At 50.4% G+C, this 15,797-nt stretch overlaps 1 protein-coding gene across 2 annotated transcripts in view; it reads left to right on the top strand.

Annotated features, from left to right (window-relative positions):
• The first annotated feature begins 316 nt into the window (after nt 1–316).
• CALB2 (calbindin 2) overlaps nt 317–15,797 on the top strand; it is a 25,208-nt gene continuing 9,727 nt past the window's right edge. For both annotated transcript variants that reach the window (XM_006909833.2, XM_006909832.3), the window contains exons 1-4: nt 317–452; nt 10,511–10,587; nt 13,106–13,195; nt 14,340–14,420. In XM_006909833.2, coding sequence (XP_006909895.1) covers nt 359–452; nt 10,511–10,587; nt 13,106–13,195; nt 14,340–14,420 — 342 coding nt within the window. In that variant the 5' untranslated portion in view covers nt 317–358. The remainder of the gene's footprint in view (nt 453–10,510; nt 10,588–13,105; nt 13,196–14,339; nt 14,421–15,797) is intronic.

Genomic DNA, 15,797 nt, shown 5'->3' with positions numbered 1-15,797 from the left:
CTACTTCTGTTGTCGTTATCGCTAGTGCTACCAAGATTGCGTGGTTACTCGAGATGGTTAGGGAGAGGGACGGCAAGGGCAGCCTCTTTCCCCTCTGCACCTCAGAGCCTCTGTTTCCCTTCGCTGAGCGCTCACAACGCAGACTTGCGCCCACCCCACGGCGACCCCTGGCAGAGCCCTGGGCGCCGCCCCTCTGCCACCCGGGCCGATTCTGTGAGCGTGCGCGCCCCCTGCTGGCAGCCGGGCGCAGGCGCAGCCTCGGGACTGTATATAAAGGCAGCGTGGCGCGCAAGACCTGGCCGAGTGCGGAGTGCGCAGGGAGAGCGCTGTGCTGCCTGAGGTCTCCGAGCGGCTCACCATGGCTGGCCCGCAGCAGCAGCCCCCTTACCTGCACCTGGCCGAGCTGACGGCGTCCCAGTTCCTGGAGATCTGGAAGCACTTCGATGCCGACGGTCAGTAAAGCTCCCAACTTCTGAGCCCATTCGATCCCAGGGGACCTGCGATGGAGGGGATGGGGGCATTGCTGAGGAGGGCAGGTGTACGTTTGCCCCAGGGGGTGTTTTGGTCACAGAGCCTGCTGATGTCAGGGTACTGAGTTTGGGAGACATCTGACTGTTCTGGTGACAACTGTCAGTAACTTTTCTTCCTTGACATAAACGACAGAGAGCCCACCGGCTTTTGCAGCCTCATTCTGGGCAAGTCGGAGCTTTCCCAGAGAGGAGGCCTGGCTGGCAAGGCTCCCCAGTGAGTCCCTCCTGCCATCTTATCTCCCACCTTTCTCTTCAAGGTAATGTCCTGCCTTCAGATGCTGCAGCCACAGGTCTCAGAAGCCCACTCATTTCTTTCCTCAAGTTCCCCTTTTGTTGAATACCAGGTTAGCCCCATCACCAATCCCGGCGCTAGGGCAAGCTGGGAGGTCCTGAAGGGGAACCCATGGTCTCCCCAGCCCTGCTAGCAAGAAACAGGAGCCAAGACTGGCATTGGGACCCTGACACCCCCTGGGCTTCTTCTGCCCATTTTCCATCCCCCCAGGCATGCGGTCCCACTCACGGCAGCAGTGGACCAGTGGGGAGGAGAGCTGGGGTGCCAGCCTGACACATTCCCTCGTGGCGATAATCCTGGGTGCTTTGGTGATTCCATATCTAAGTGGCAGAGGAAGCACGATTTTAAATGCCTCAGTGACGGACCCTCTGCTCTGTGTGGTCTTGGCATTGACTCACTCAAAAAGTGAGGCCTAGACTGAATGACCTTTGGAGGTGGCTCCCAGCACTGAGATTCCAAGAGTCTATGATGGTTTGCCTCAGACATAAAGGGAGGCCCCCCTTAGAGGCTTGCGATCTTACTAGAGACTTCCTCCACCACTCCAAAAAAAAATTTTTTTTAAGTGATCTGATTTCCTTTTCTGAGGTCCTGGCTGGAGCGGGCATCCAAAATGTTCTGGCATCTTAGACCACTGGCAGGGCAGCGGCTCAGGGTGTTTATCCTGGGATGGAGATGGGGAGTATGGGAACCAGAGAAAGGATCAGGTGGTGGCTCACTCAGTTCTTCCCCTTTCCTTCCTCATCTTGACTGGCGGACGTGAAGGTGGCTAAACAGAGGTCCTCTGCCCAGAGGGCTGTGGAGAGGCAGGAGTTAATGTCTGGGGGCCTGAATGAGTGAAGTTTTGTTCCCTTGGAGCCAACTGAGGAAGCCAGGGGCAGGGGACAGAGGACTAGGCATGTGATATGTGGGTTAGGAACATGATCTGCCCGTGAATTACTGAAGGAGGTGGGTCGATGTTTAAATCTGTAAAATGGGGCTAAGAGGGGGGTCGTATTTCTAATGCCTGGAAAGGGCTGTAGGAGCTTGCAGCCTCTTAGTATTCCAGATGACAAGCGCATTCCCTAAGGATGCTCCTGCCAGTTTATCTGCACCAGAGACTTGCATGATTCAAGGAAAGTTACCAAGTGGCCAAGGTTATACCTCCGGCCTCCTGCCAGATGAGTCAGCTGTAAACAGAGGACTCCACGGTTCTACTTTCCTCGGACTGGGACAGGGACAACCAATAGCACTCTTGATTATCACGCAAATCCTTTCATTTATCTGACACTTTTTACTTTTCAAAACACCCTCGCCCCTTCTCGAGTTCCGCACTGTGAACCCGCTGGGCCAATCGTGATCCTCTCGTAAATAAGGAAACAAACACAAGGAGTGACTTCTCCAGGGTCAGGTAGCAAGGCAGTGGCGGAGCTGGGGACCGGCCAGTACCTGTTCCCCCACTCTGGTTTCTGGGCACCTGCTGTCCCTCCCACTTGCTCACAGAAGAGCTCCTGCCCCAGCCCCCTTTATTTCCAGAAAGGAGTCGTTGGCATGGCTGGAGCACAGTTAAGCTAGAACTAGACACAAGAATCTTTAAAGACCCCCAAAGCCATTATACTTGTGGCTCCCTCCTGCTCCTATGTAAAAGGGGGAGCTAAACACTTGCTTCCTGCTTCTTAGCCACCAGGCCTGCCTGCCCAACCCCCATTGTCTTCTGTGGTCACTGCCTCAGGGCAGTCCCAAGGAGGGACCGTGAACCTAATAGAGAAGGAAGGCAAAGAGGATTAAAATGCCAGAGATGGCACAAAGGTGATTTAGGAAAATGAGGAGACAGCCAAATTGGAGTTCTACTCAAGGACCCAGAATTAGGCTGGGGGCTGCCTGCTCTGTATCTTCCCTGTCTGTCTCCTCTCAAACACCAAAGCCTGCCAGGAGCTCCCCAACTCACCCCTGAGGCACTCCCCGCCCTACCTTGGCTCCTTCTTACTAACTCTGGCTTCTGTTTTCATCTTGGGGTTTCTTCACAACTCTGAATCCCCCTGCTGCTCACAAACTTAAAGAGCTCTGGGAGGATTCTCCTTGCCGCTCACCAGGTCCCTGGAGTGAGCTTGCTGGAGCCCAATTAGTCACAGCCACCAGGGAGAAGAAGCCACGGCCCCACCCCTCCTAGACTCCATAGTAAACAGAGACCAGGAGTCCAGGAGAAGCCAGATTCTGAGGAGAGTGGGTCTGGGGTAGGGGCTCTGACCCTAACTCAGCCCATTCCTAACCAGGAGGGAGAGTTATGATCCTGGTGACTTTATCCAAAGAGGTTATTTTCAAAACTATCATTAGCCTTTCAGTGGAGAAAGGAAGGAACAGGTGTTTGGAGAGGAGGAAATTGAGACTTAAAGAGACAAAGCTCTTTGACAAGAATGCACAGCAAAGTGGGCAGGGGGATCCAGAAGCCCCATCTCCTAGTCCCCCATATCACCCCAGATTCTTCCTCGGCGGCCAGCCGAGGTCCCGCACTCGGGAGGGTTCTGATGTTGTCTCTCAAAGGCAGCAGTAGAGAAGACATCAGCCAAGCGCACCCTGTGATCTTTGGTGGGGGTGGGAGTAGGGGGAGCTGGGCTTGTCTGTATCCCTGCTAGGAGTGACCCTTAGGTGGTCTTCCAGGTCTGAAGCCACTGTGTTGTTGTTTCCTGGTCACTTCTTTGTCAGGAGCTTTCTCACTCTGCCACATTCAGGTGGCTGAGGGATGCCCAGCTCAGAGCTCACACTGGCCCTCTGTGTGGTTCTGACCACACGGCACACCAGAGTCCTATTTCGCTGACGACCAGTGGGAGGTCTGTGAGGAGCCAAGTTGTGGCCTTGGCCTTTGCCCTTCGAGAGCAACTGAAAGCACAAGGACCAGATGGGTCTTCTCCCAGGAGCCAGCAGACACCCCCCAGGACCAGGCAGTAATCCCACTCACTCCAAGAAGCTATCCTACACCGATATACTCGTACATGTGCAAAAAGTTCTATGAACCAGGGGCTCTCTTACCAAGTTCTAAGGAATACTGAGAATTGGGCGGGGCAGGGGGGATGTGCTTTACTGGGGGACGGAAAAATAAATCGTGCTAATCTCTACAGGGGACTATTATGCAACCAATGAGAATGAGGTAGAGCTTTGGTGCTGTCATGGGAAAATGTCCAAGCTGTGATTATTAAGATTTCAAAAATTATATTTTTTATAGTATAGGACACCATTATAGTAATTTTCTAAGTTAATTTCTACACTGTTTGAAATTTTTACAAGAGCATGTCCTTGTGTAATGAGCAAACCAAGAATGGTGTAAAAGAAAATAATTTTATGGATACCGCTCCCCAAAAAAGAAATACATATACCTATATATAGGTATATGTATGTGTACACACATACATATACCTATATATAATCTCCAGGTGTGGGAACCTGCCTGCCTCCAGATGGCCTTGGTGACACAGGGGGCTCTCGAAGCCTCTCAAACGGTCTAAGCCTTGTTCCTTATCTGTATGGGCACAGAGAGCTTTTGAAAATTGCCCAGTCTTCCCTCCTCTGCCCTCCTATACCCAGCAGTAATACCCAGAACCATGCTCCGTACCCACCCACCACGGAGGACTCTTCCAGATGTGGAGTGCCCAGGCAGGCTCTCCCCAAGTTCCTGTCCCCGGTGGGGGAGGGGAGGAAAGCTAGACAACAGCGCCTCCCAGAGGTGGAGAGAGGCCTGGGCGGCTCGCATTAAAATATTAAATGAGGGCTCTCGAACACTAAAAAGATAGACATGCCCTACAGGGTTACAAAATAGCTGGTATATATTAAGTATTTATGCAAACACTCCAAGGTTTACAATTCAATATAACTGTGCTATTCACAAGATAATTATAGGATTGAAAAAAAAAATGATTGCTTCTCGGCACATGAGAGTCAGGGGGGTCTGGTTGAGGAAGCCAAGGTCAAAGTTGTGTGAGTGAGGCTTTCTTGAAGCCTGTTGGGTTATCTCTGTGGGGTCTGTGTCTCATTCGGGCAAGGATTTGGGGCACTCTGAGGTAAGCCCTAGGAATAAGTACCCCACCCCTGCGTGGCGGGGAGCATCCGCGGCCTGCCAGCCCCGCGCGGGGCGCCCTCCATTCGTGCCCCAGAGCCCCGTCTCTCTGTGGAGGGCGATTACGCCAGCCAGGGGGAGAAGAGCCGGGGCTCCCCAAGGAGGCAGCGTGGGGACTTATTTTCACAAACAAGACGCTTCAGCCCGCCTAGATGGGGCGGCCACCAGCCCGGCGACCCCTCCGTGCTCACTCTCCTCTGGACCTCAGTGGTTTCGCTAACTGAGCCCCTGCGGGAGGTTTCCAGGGCTCAAGCGACCCCTTGGGGAAAACTTCTCTAACTCCCGGGGACCAGAATCAATCGAGCGGGCGTCCCCGCGGCCTGGCGGCTCTCCTGGCCCATTGTGTCACGTGCCCCGCTTCGCCCAGCTGGTCCCATCTGGGGCCTCTGGCTTCGGCTTGCCCCCCTCCTCTCTGGCTTCTGCTGTCTCCCCTCCTCTCTTGCCCAATCTGCCCCATCCTTCTGGCCTCGCCCACGCCTGGGAATCAGCCCAGCATTAGGCTGCCAGCTGTCCACAGGTTCAGGGGACCCAGCCCAGCTTGGGAGCCACTGTTCCAGAAGCAGCACAGCCCAGAAACACAGATTAAAAGTCGAGAATCGGAACATCCATCCAGTAGCTGTTTGTCCTGGGGTACCCCTATCCCCCTACCCCACTCCCAGAAGCCGCTGGGAGAAATGCGTGTGTGTACGGCTGACCAAGACAAATGCCGATATGGATGGAGGTCCTTCCTGAGATGAGTAGAAGGAAACAAGGCTGTGAGCTGTGACTAAATCTCTTTCACCCCAAACTCCTCCTCTCTAATTTGGGGTCCATACGGCCGTCTGCTTACCTGGCAGAGTCCTGAAGACCAGATGGGGTGGGGAATGCAAAGCTCTTTGTAAACGGTATACACGATGTGAAGTAATATTAATGTTGGAGCAGAGCCTGAGGAAGCCAATCTCCTACTTCGAGGATGGCATCTGACTGTCCCAGAGGCTTCTCAGGCTTGCGGGGAGAGGGCTGTTTGCCTTCTCACAGATTGGAACTCCAGACAGACAGCCAAGTGGCCTGGCCTCTTGGGCAGCTTAACAAAGAAGTCAGAAACTGCCTAACTTCCCTCCTTTATCTTCTCTTAACTGTGCATCACAGAGTAACACAGATGAGTGAGCAGGACACCGATGATGCATCGTTGAGCCAGCGGCTCTCAATCTTGAGCCTGCAGGGCAGCCTGTTGAAACACAGATTTCTGGGCCTCACTCTCAAGGATTCTGATTCAGTTAGGTCTGGGGGCGGAACCCGAGAATTTGCATTTTTAACGGGCTCTCGGGTGATCCTGACACTGGCGGGTCCCGGATCACACTTTGAGTGGCACTGGTCTAGGCTCCTCAAGTCAATCGAGGTGAGACACTTGTCGATAGGAGAGCCAGGTCTACCATCCCGGGCTCACGTCAGCCCCCCACCTCGACTCAAATGCAAAGCCAAAGGCAAGATCCTTCTAAGGAGGAAACACCGGCGGCGTCTGAAGGCAGTGGTTCTCAAATGGGTATGTTCCTGTGTTGTTCAAATGCAGATTCTGGTTCAGCGGGGAGCAGGGTGGGGCCTGGGATTCTGCATTTTTAACAAGCTCCCAGGTAATTTCCGATGATGCTACCGGTCCACAGACCACACTTTGAACAGCAAGCTCTTAGACTCTAGCCCTACCAAATAAGAATCTCCATTTTAATAAGATCCCTAGGTAATTCTCACACACCCTTAAAATTTGAGAGGCGCTGCTCTAAAGCAGTTCTTAACCCTGACTGCACGTCAGAATCACCTAGAGAGCTTTGCCCACCAGAAGTCCCCACCCCAACAATTACATCGGAAGCTCTGGGGCTGGGGCCCAGGCAGTGGTGTCTTTTTAAAAAAAACTTCCCAGGTGGTTCTAATACACAGCCGGGGCTGAGAACCAGCACGCTGACGACAGCAGTCAAGCTGGAATCCTTTGGGCTAGTGAGATTTTACATTTTCCACGATGCTTTCACAATATTGCCTTGTCTGGCTCTCACAAGAGCTCTCTAAGGTAGAAAGGAAGTAAATAGTTCTACTCATTTTAGAGATCAAGAAGTTGAGCCTCGGAGGATTGACGTGCTCCACGTCACGTGGACAGTCACAGAGATGCTGGTAGAATCGTGCCTCTCACTCAGGTTCTCTTTCCTGTTCCATTCTTAGAAAACTGGTGCTCACAAGTCTCAATGAGAAGCAAACAGGCCTCTTTCCACTGTGGAGCAGCGTGTCCTTTAGTCAAGGCATTCCAAGTATCTGGTCAGATTAACTGTAAAGAAGTATTGTCTCACTTTAAACTTAGGAACACTGAGGCACAATGGTGGTGAATAATGGTAGCAAAGGTCGAATAAGGAAAGGTCCAGGGTCCCTGGCTCCCACCCAGCCCCCTCTCCCTACGGTTCACAGAATAGGTTTGATACGGAGGTTGAGAGTGATGGTTGCCATGGTAACCACATCTATATCAGTGCTCATCCACAGGAGATTTGCTTGGTGGCCAGTCACCCCACCCCCCCTGTAAGAGAGTCGTAGAAGAAACAAACCACTTGCCGAGTGCCGAAGTCTTCCCTGGAAGGAGGTAGGCCAACCGCCCTCCACCCCAGCCTCCCGCATACGGCACCTCCCAGGTGGTGGACAGGAGTTGCTCTGAGGGAGGCCAAAGTAGCAAAGGCCTTTTTCCCCGCCGCTGGGTCCTGCACTTCCTACCTGCCTATCTAATCTCTGCTCCTCACCCTCTGCCTGCAGCTGGTAGGTTCACGTGGTTCTTGTCTGGCTGCCTTGCCCCAGTAAACCATTAAACGCTCTTGGAAAACAGGCCCGAATCTAGAACTCAGCTATAGGTTCCTGAGCTCCGGATGCACCGTCGAACTGTTGTTCAGTTCGAAAAATGCAGGCATGTTGAATTGAACCACATTTCTGCCTCTTTGTTGGGGTACACAGAGAGAGGCGGTGGGGGACTTCCTGGCTTGGCTGGAGGGGCTCATCCAGCCTCTGGGAACCTCCATGCTGCTTGAGCTGGATTCAGGAATGGGGCTCTCAGTGGCACTAACCCAGCTCCCGGCCCCTCTCTCTGCCTCTGATGTCTCTCCTCCCTGTGCCGGTAGCTGGGGCTTCTCGGCAAGGCCTTCCCTGCCCACACTGTCCAAGGAGCACTGGCGGTCAGTCACTGTAGCCGCCTCTCAGAACACTCAAGAATCAGACGCACACTCACTCATTCACTCACGTGTCCACCCAGCCCTGGCTTGGGCCACCTTTGAGGCCTCCTCTTCATCGAGCCCCAATGGTTGCTCGCAGTGTAAGCGCCGAGCCTGCCTCTCCAACACCAGTCTCGGACTTCTGGAAGCTGCACCCGAGCTTTCCTCAGCTTTCTGCCTAAGAAGTGAGAAAACAGGCAGGTCACTGTAGGGAGCGAGTGACCAGGGAGAGAGAAGTAGTCAGTCCTCCAACTCAAGAGTTATCATCGACTAGGGGACTGCCCTTTTGCCTAGAAAGCCCTCCTCCACCCTTTCTCTCCTTCCCTCCCTCACTCCCCAACTCCGGCTGGCCTCACAGGCTACTAGGCACACCCACTCAGTGAGATGCTAATCTCCCAAGAAGCTTCGCAGGATATCCTAGAAAGATGACCGCCTTATCCTAGGGGAAAAAGGAGGACTCAAGTCTCGTTCCCCCATCCCCAGTTATACTCACATCTTTTCCCTCCAGACAAAAATATATAATTTATCTTTGATTCTTTCCATTTATCTCGGCATCTTCTCCACTAGAGGGCGCCTCTAAGGTAATTTATTCAGAGTCTAAGTTCTCAGGGAGGCGCTAAGGAGAGAGGCTGGGAAGAACACACACCCACACCCCGCTCCTCTCCACCCTCACCCCCAGCCCCCACTAAGCCCAGGGCAAATATTCCTTTTTTATTTTCTTTGTTTAGTGTGTCATTCCATTCTAACTGCCATCCCTCTTTCCTGTTCAAGTTGACTGTCCTGTATGGGAACCTTGCTCAACCACTTTAGATAAGCTTTAGAATTTGACTTTAGGCCAGTGTTTTCCAAACCATGTTGTACATGGAATTCACCTGGGAGCTTTCAAAAAAACAATCACGTGCTTAGTTCACACCCTAGACCAATTACATCAGAATATCTGGGGTTGTGCGGTGGGGGGAGCCACACCTCCATATTTTTTTAAAGATCCTGGGAGATTCTAATTCACCGCAAGCAGTCTGGGGAGCACTGCCCTTAGGCCTGTCTGATTTCCCATCCACCAATGCCCCCTACCCTTCACAGCAGAGAACTGTGACCTTGGCCCTGGACTCAGCCACTCTGATCTCTAAGTCAACTGGACTTGAGAACCTAAAAGACTTCTCACTCCTTAGGTGATCTTCCAAGTCAGGCATTGACCTTGGGACCTGGTCCTGAAAACCGCTTTTCAGCCAGATTCATTCCCATCGTATACACAGGTTCTGGTCATTGAAAACTCAAACAGCACCATTGACAGTTCACTCGTAATGAGTTGGGTGACAGGATTTACATCCAAAATCCCACTTAATTAGAATAACGAAGACAGGCTAAATAGCTTTCCCAAGGTCGTATGGCTGGTAAGTGCAGCGGAAACAGGGTTTGAATCTGTGTCCACAGACCTCAGAGCCCCTCCCTTCATTGCTGCCCAGCGGGCTGCCCCCACTAGTGCTTGATCCCTGTGACCTATTCTCTCCATCCCATAGGACAGGTGCCCTGCTTTTCTCTTTCCGCTCTTTCCTTCTTTATGAGTTTCCTGCAGCTGCTGTAACAAAGTACCACAAACTGGGTGTCTTGAAACAACAAAAATGTATTCTCTCACGGTTCTGGAGGCTAGAAGTCCAAGATCGAGGCGTCAGTGGGCTTGGTTCCCGGTGAGGAAGCTTCTAGTGGTTGCCAGCAGTTCACGGTGCTCTTTAGCTTGGAGATGCCTCACTCTGGTCCGATCTCTGCCTCTGTCTTCACGTGGCCTTCTTCTCTGTTTGTCTCTCTGTCTTCACCTGGCCTTATAAGGACGCCAGTCATTGGATTCAGGGCCCACCCCAATCTAGTATGACCTCATCTTAACCAATTACGTTCGGAGGTTCCAGGTGTACATGGATTTGAGGGGTTTGCTCTTCAATTCAGTATACCTTCCAGTCCCAGAGACTCAAGTTCTGCCTCTGACCTTATTCACCCGGGTGACCAGGGCCAGCTACCTGCTGACAAACCCTGATGCTGATGACCTGTGGTCACCTGTCAGATCTCCAGCTTCTGCTGCTTGCCCAGCTGGTGGTAATGGACAGCTCCCAGCTCCTGCTCACCTCTGCCAGCCTGGCCGAGATGCTGACCCTTCCCAGTGTCTCCTGACTACAGAATGTATAACCCAAAGATACGCGGTTATTAATCTTCGATCTCTATGGTTGCAAACCATAGAGCAGCACCCCTAACAGTCCAGGGCTGGCCCAGACACCTGCTTCCTGACCAGTGACGATAAGTTCTCCGTGACACCCCCAACTTACCCACTGCGCCCGCCCCCCCATCGGTCTTACTTTCTAGCTCTGAGGTTAATTCCTTTTTTTTTTCTTTGCTATCTTTGCAGGAAATGGGTATATTGAAGGCAAAGAATTAGAAAACTTCTTTCAAGAGCTGGAGAAAGCAAGAAAAGGTTCTGGCATGGTAAGCCCAGCCCCCCACCCCCAATGTTTGGGATTTTCCTGTCATTCTGACCATGGTTCCGAGCATTGTCTGTCTCGGGTTATGCATCGGATTAGTGGGCCTGAGAACTCTGCTCTTGACCCTTAAAGTTTTTCTTTTATTTGTAAGGATTTTTAAAATTTTGAATACTCTAAAAAAAAAAAAGTACCTTCAATATCATTGGGTGTCTGGGATTGAGGGGTGTTCATGAATGAACACCAGCAGTTGGTGAACCCAAACTGCAGAGCTTTGTATCTGTGTATGTGTATAAAAAGAGTTTTTTCGTAGTGAAGAGTCCACAGCCTATCTAAGATGCTCAGAGGGGTCACACTCAGAGTGGATCCCTAGGGCGTTTCAAGCGCCTTTATTTGAGACCAGATTTCTCAGCCTCGGCACTATTGACATGTGGGGCCACATAATTAATTCTTTGTCGTGGGGGCTGTCCTGTGCATTGTAGGATGACGAGCAGCATCCCTGGCCTCTACACACTAGACACCCATAGCTCCTAAGTTGTGACAATCAAAATTGTCTTCAGATATTGCCGGATGTCCCCTGCGGGGGATGCAGAATTGTCCCCATTAGAGAATCACTGTCCTACACCAACACAGGCTGGCCTCATGTGTGGAAAATGGAGGATTGCTCCAAGGCCATATCTGAACTGATGGTACTGGCTGGCCTCATGTGTGGAGGTGTCAGGCCATCCTTCTTAGCCTGCCGGAAGTGACTGCAAATCACGTCCCAGCTCCTTAACGGCAGGGATGTTGTTTCCCCTGGTGCCAGCCTGGCACTATGGAATTCGAATTCACTAGAGCCTTTTGGAGGACTGTCTGAACTATTGAAAAGGGGAGGTGATTGGAGCTAGTCTGTTGTGATTCCTGTGCCTGGTTCTCAAATACATGGAGTTAGACCCGCCTCCTCCCAGTTCCCAGGAGACCTTCGGGGGTCTGTCTCTAACCTCCCCTGCTGCATATCTGTTGGTCAATCCACTGCTTATTAGTGAGTCTTTGTGGAGTAGCTCAGGAGATGAGTCACAGATCCACCACTGAGCTCCTAGTTCAAAGCTTGGCAGAGCATCCTAATGAGGAGATCCAGGCAGTGGGCTTAAGCGATGGAGGTGATTTGTGGGTTTATCAACAGTTCCCCCATCACCTGCCGTGACTAGGATAATAAAGCCTGGATTACAGAAAACACAGGCTTCGCAACTGATTCTGGGATCATAGAGTCGCTGGAGGCATATGTTTTATGAAGTGCTTCAGATCTGAAATTCTTCTCTTAGTCATTGGCTTCCTCAGATGGCATCAGGAGTGATTTTCAAGTCTGTCGACTACAATCTCAACTGATATTATCCCAAACAGTGTCTCAGAGCAGCCATTATACGGTCAAGAATAGTGGCCTTGGGAGCAGGAGCCATGAGTTCAAATTCTGGCTATAGTAACTGGCGACCTCAGGAAAAGTCACTTCATCTCACCCTTCATTTGTGTGAAGAATGAACAGGCTCCTCATGTCACAGAGACTGTTGTAAAAATTAAGTAGGATGATCACATTAAATAGAATAAGGACCTGGGAGCATCCGTGCACATTTGTAAATGTAATGTGATAAACACTGATAAATAAATATTGGCAAATTGAGACCAGTTCAACAGGTGAAAAGCAATAGAAACAATTCAGGAAAGACTCTAAGAATTAGTAGAACTCTTCTTGGCCCAGTCCTAGGAAACCCACAACCCTCCCCAAAGTCATCAGATAAGCAAAGAAGAAGCATCAGCTGCCCAAATAGATTCATCCTGATTAGGGATGAGGAAGAGCTCATTAATGCAAATAATCAATCAGTAGCACTCCAACCCAAGAGAAGGTTTGAGAACTGCAAACGATCTTTACATTTAAGACAGGCAGCCATGGGCTAAGGGAACTTTTGAAGTTCTTTGCCTTTCCAGTAGTCACAGTAATCCAATGGACTATTTAAATGACCCCCCAACTCTATAAAGACTTTCTCCTCACATTCCTCCTGGCATTAAAATCAGAGATGAAAATATTGTGGAATTGCCAGTTAGTCTTTAAGGAAGAGAATGAGCAATGCGCCTTGCTCTGGTGGGATGCTTAGAACCTGTCTGAGGCCACTGGATTAAGCTGGGTTTTATTAGAAGCTGCCTCAGTAAAATGTTGGGGCCTCAGTTCTCACATCTGAGTGGTGGAAGTAAGTCCCTGCCCTTTGCTAAGGGTTGTGGTTTAATTCATCTCAAAGGCGGAAGGGCATGTTTACTTACCTGGCACAGGGCATGCCCACATGTGCTCTTCCCCCTCGAAAATAACATGCCTGGGCCTCGAAGAAGAGACCATTTGGAGGGATCCTGAAAAGGAAAAGGAAGAAGCCCGATTAGCCAGGACATTGGCTCAGCATGGTTCCATTCCTGCATATTTAGGGTGCAGAATGATTCCCACCACTGCTGCACCAAGAGGGTGGGACCCAGCAGCAAAATCAGCCCCCTTTGTCTTTCCGCAGATGTCAAAGAGTGACAACTTTGGGGAAAAGATGAAGGAGTTCATGCAGAAGTATGACAAAAACTCGGATGGGAAAATCGAGATGGCAGAGGTGAGTCCTATTGTCCTGGCTAAGAGAGAGCTACGTGGGACGGGCCATCGTCCGGGCCATCGCCACCTGTGCCTCTCTCATGCATCTGTCTAGGGATCTAAATGAGGTGGTGGTCTTAACGCCTTCTCCCATCCCACCCCCAGCACTTAGGCTGACCAAGGAGACAGAGGGGGCTTTTCCTCATGTCTCACGAGGAACGAGGAAGCAACAAACATTGGCCTAAGACAGGGGTGGAGACCTTAACCCTTTTCTTGTTTAGAAAAAAAAAAAAAATGTGCAGCTTACTGCCGGCGTTAATTTAACATCATGCATAGGAATGCTACGTTTTCTAGGATTTAACATTTTCAGCAACTGAGAATTACTATATTTTGTAAATGGAAATACCACTACTGAAAACAGAATGCTATAAACAGAATGATGTCATTTGTTCCCAAAGACTATCAATAGACTAGTGCGATGGAAAAATAATAATAAAAGTGAGATATTTTGTGGCAAAGTTTGGGGGTGTAAGGTTAGGACTATAAGCTGCGAGTTATGAGTTATCTCGGGGTAAATGCTGCAGCCACAAGTGCCACCGGAGAGTATTCTCGGAGCAAATGGGAAATGGATTAAATGCTCTCAGGGTCCAGCAGGTATTGTAAATGTGTGATGAGCCCAGCTTAAGAAAGAAGGGGGCAAAGACTGGGGAACAGGAGAGTTCATGCTCCACCTGAAAGCATCTAAAGGCAAAATTTTTAAACAGGCAAAGTTTTTATTATATATCACATGTATAATATATATATATATATATACACACACACATGCATTCATATTTGAATATATAGTTACAAGATAAATTGAGGCATATTTAAAAATTTAAGAGCTTATTTGAGCAAAAGATCTATTGGAATTGGGCAGCACTAAACCACATACCTGGTACCACTTTCTGTCCCACTGGCTGCTCCTACCCCTAAGGTTCGGGGTGACAAAGAGGCACTTCTTGGAACATCTTTCCTCCCCTTCGAAGGGCTGTTCTCAGGAAGGAAGCCAAACGGAGCAAGACGCACCTCCCACGCAGCTGTCTTCCATCCTTCCTACAGGAAAGTCTGCTCTGCTTCCTGGCAGGGCTCTCCATAATGTTACTGTCGCTCTCTGATCCCCACAGCTGGCACAGATCCTGCCGACTGAGGAGAACTTCCTTCTGTGCTTTCGACAGCACGTGGGCTCCAGCGCCGAGTTTATGGAGGTGAGGCCCAGGCGCTGCCTTGCTCCTGTGTTCAGAGCCAGGCCCACGCAGATGCCTGGGAAGGGTCCCCGAGAGACGCCAAACCCCTTAGAGCTCCACTACTCAAACTGTGGTCCGTGGACCCGCAGCATCCCTGTCACCATCACCGGGGTGCTTGTTAGAAATGCAGAGTCCCCGACTCACTGAAGTATAATCTACATTTTAACAAGACTCCTAGGTGATGTCTGTGTATGTTAAAGTGTGGGGAATAAGGTGAGAAGCAACTTGGGTTGAATATATTTGGAAAACACTGTATACAAGCCGTCTCCCCTTTGTGGATTTGTCACAGGCGTGGCATGCTCCGGGCTCCCAGGAATCCTGTAGTAAAGAGAGCGGTTTCACTCAGTTTGGCTCCAGGATCTCCCATGCTTTCTTCTCCCTCAATGCCATTAGCATCCCTTGAGGTCAGAGTTCCAAGGAGCACATTTGGTAAGGATGGATTACATGCCATCCTAAAGCTGGGAGAGCCCAGTGAGAATTCCAGCTTCCAGTATCTTCCAGGTTTGCTTTTTGACTGTGTTCTGGGCTCCCGTGTCCCCTTTTTAAATGGGTGTGGCCGTCTTGGCCATAGAAAATTCTCTGAGAGCTCATGAAAGAGGACATCCAAACTCAAGTGTCTTTCGAGTAGTCGTCAACCGACAGATTGAACCATGTGCAATTACTAATATTTAACCATTTCTGATTTATGAAAAATTAGAAATTCCATCTGGTTCAACCAAATCGATTACTAACCCTCATGGTCAACAAACCACCAATTATTTTGTCCTGGGGCTTTTTTTTTTTTTTCTGGGGCTCTGCACTCTAGCCATTCGATGTATGCCGTCTCTCAGAGTGAAATTCAACCCACACCCGCTAAGATAAATAACGACTGGCCTTCGCTTTGATCTGAGTCGCCATTCATCATGTTACTTCGGCTGGAAAGCTAGTCCCGAAACCCACCTGGCAGTGAGTTCTCCACGTAAGAACAGAAAGGCAGTTAGAAATAACCTATTCTCAGGACGGAAGAGTCATTGTTTAAGTGGCAGCTTGCCTGAGTATCCGATAAGGATTTCATTTTACGGTGCTCTAAAGGATTGTGTCTGGTTTTTTTCAAGATGGCAAAATGCCACAAGCTGGTAATTGACATTCTGGATTCCGTTCTTAGTTCTTCTCCTGCCAGGATGCTGCTTTTGTGAGAGTCCATTTCCCTGACTGTAGAAGAGGGCGCGTTATGCCTGACTGCTCCTTTCCTGATAGGGAGAGAGCCAACGATGGCTTCTATTCAGCCCCCGATCTGGAAAAACGGGGATGATGATAGCTTGCAAGGGGCAGAGATGTGCAGAGAGGAGCAAAAAAGAC

The sequence above is a fragment of the Pteropus alecto genome, unplaced genomic scaffold, assembly GCF_000325575.1.
Source record: "Pteropus alecto unplaced genomic scaffold, ASM32557v1 scaffold42, whole genome shotgun sequence".
In the NCBI taxonomy this organism is placed as follows: Eukaryota; Metazoa; Chordata; class Mammalia; order Chiroptera; family Pteropodidae; genus Pteropus; species Pteropus alecto.
Note: the sequence above shows the minus strand (reverse complement) of the source record. Positions and strands in the feature narration are given on the sequence as shown.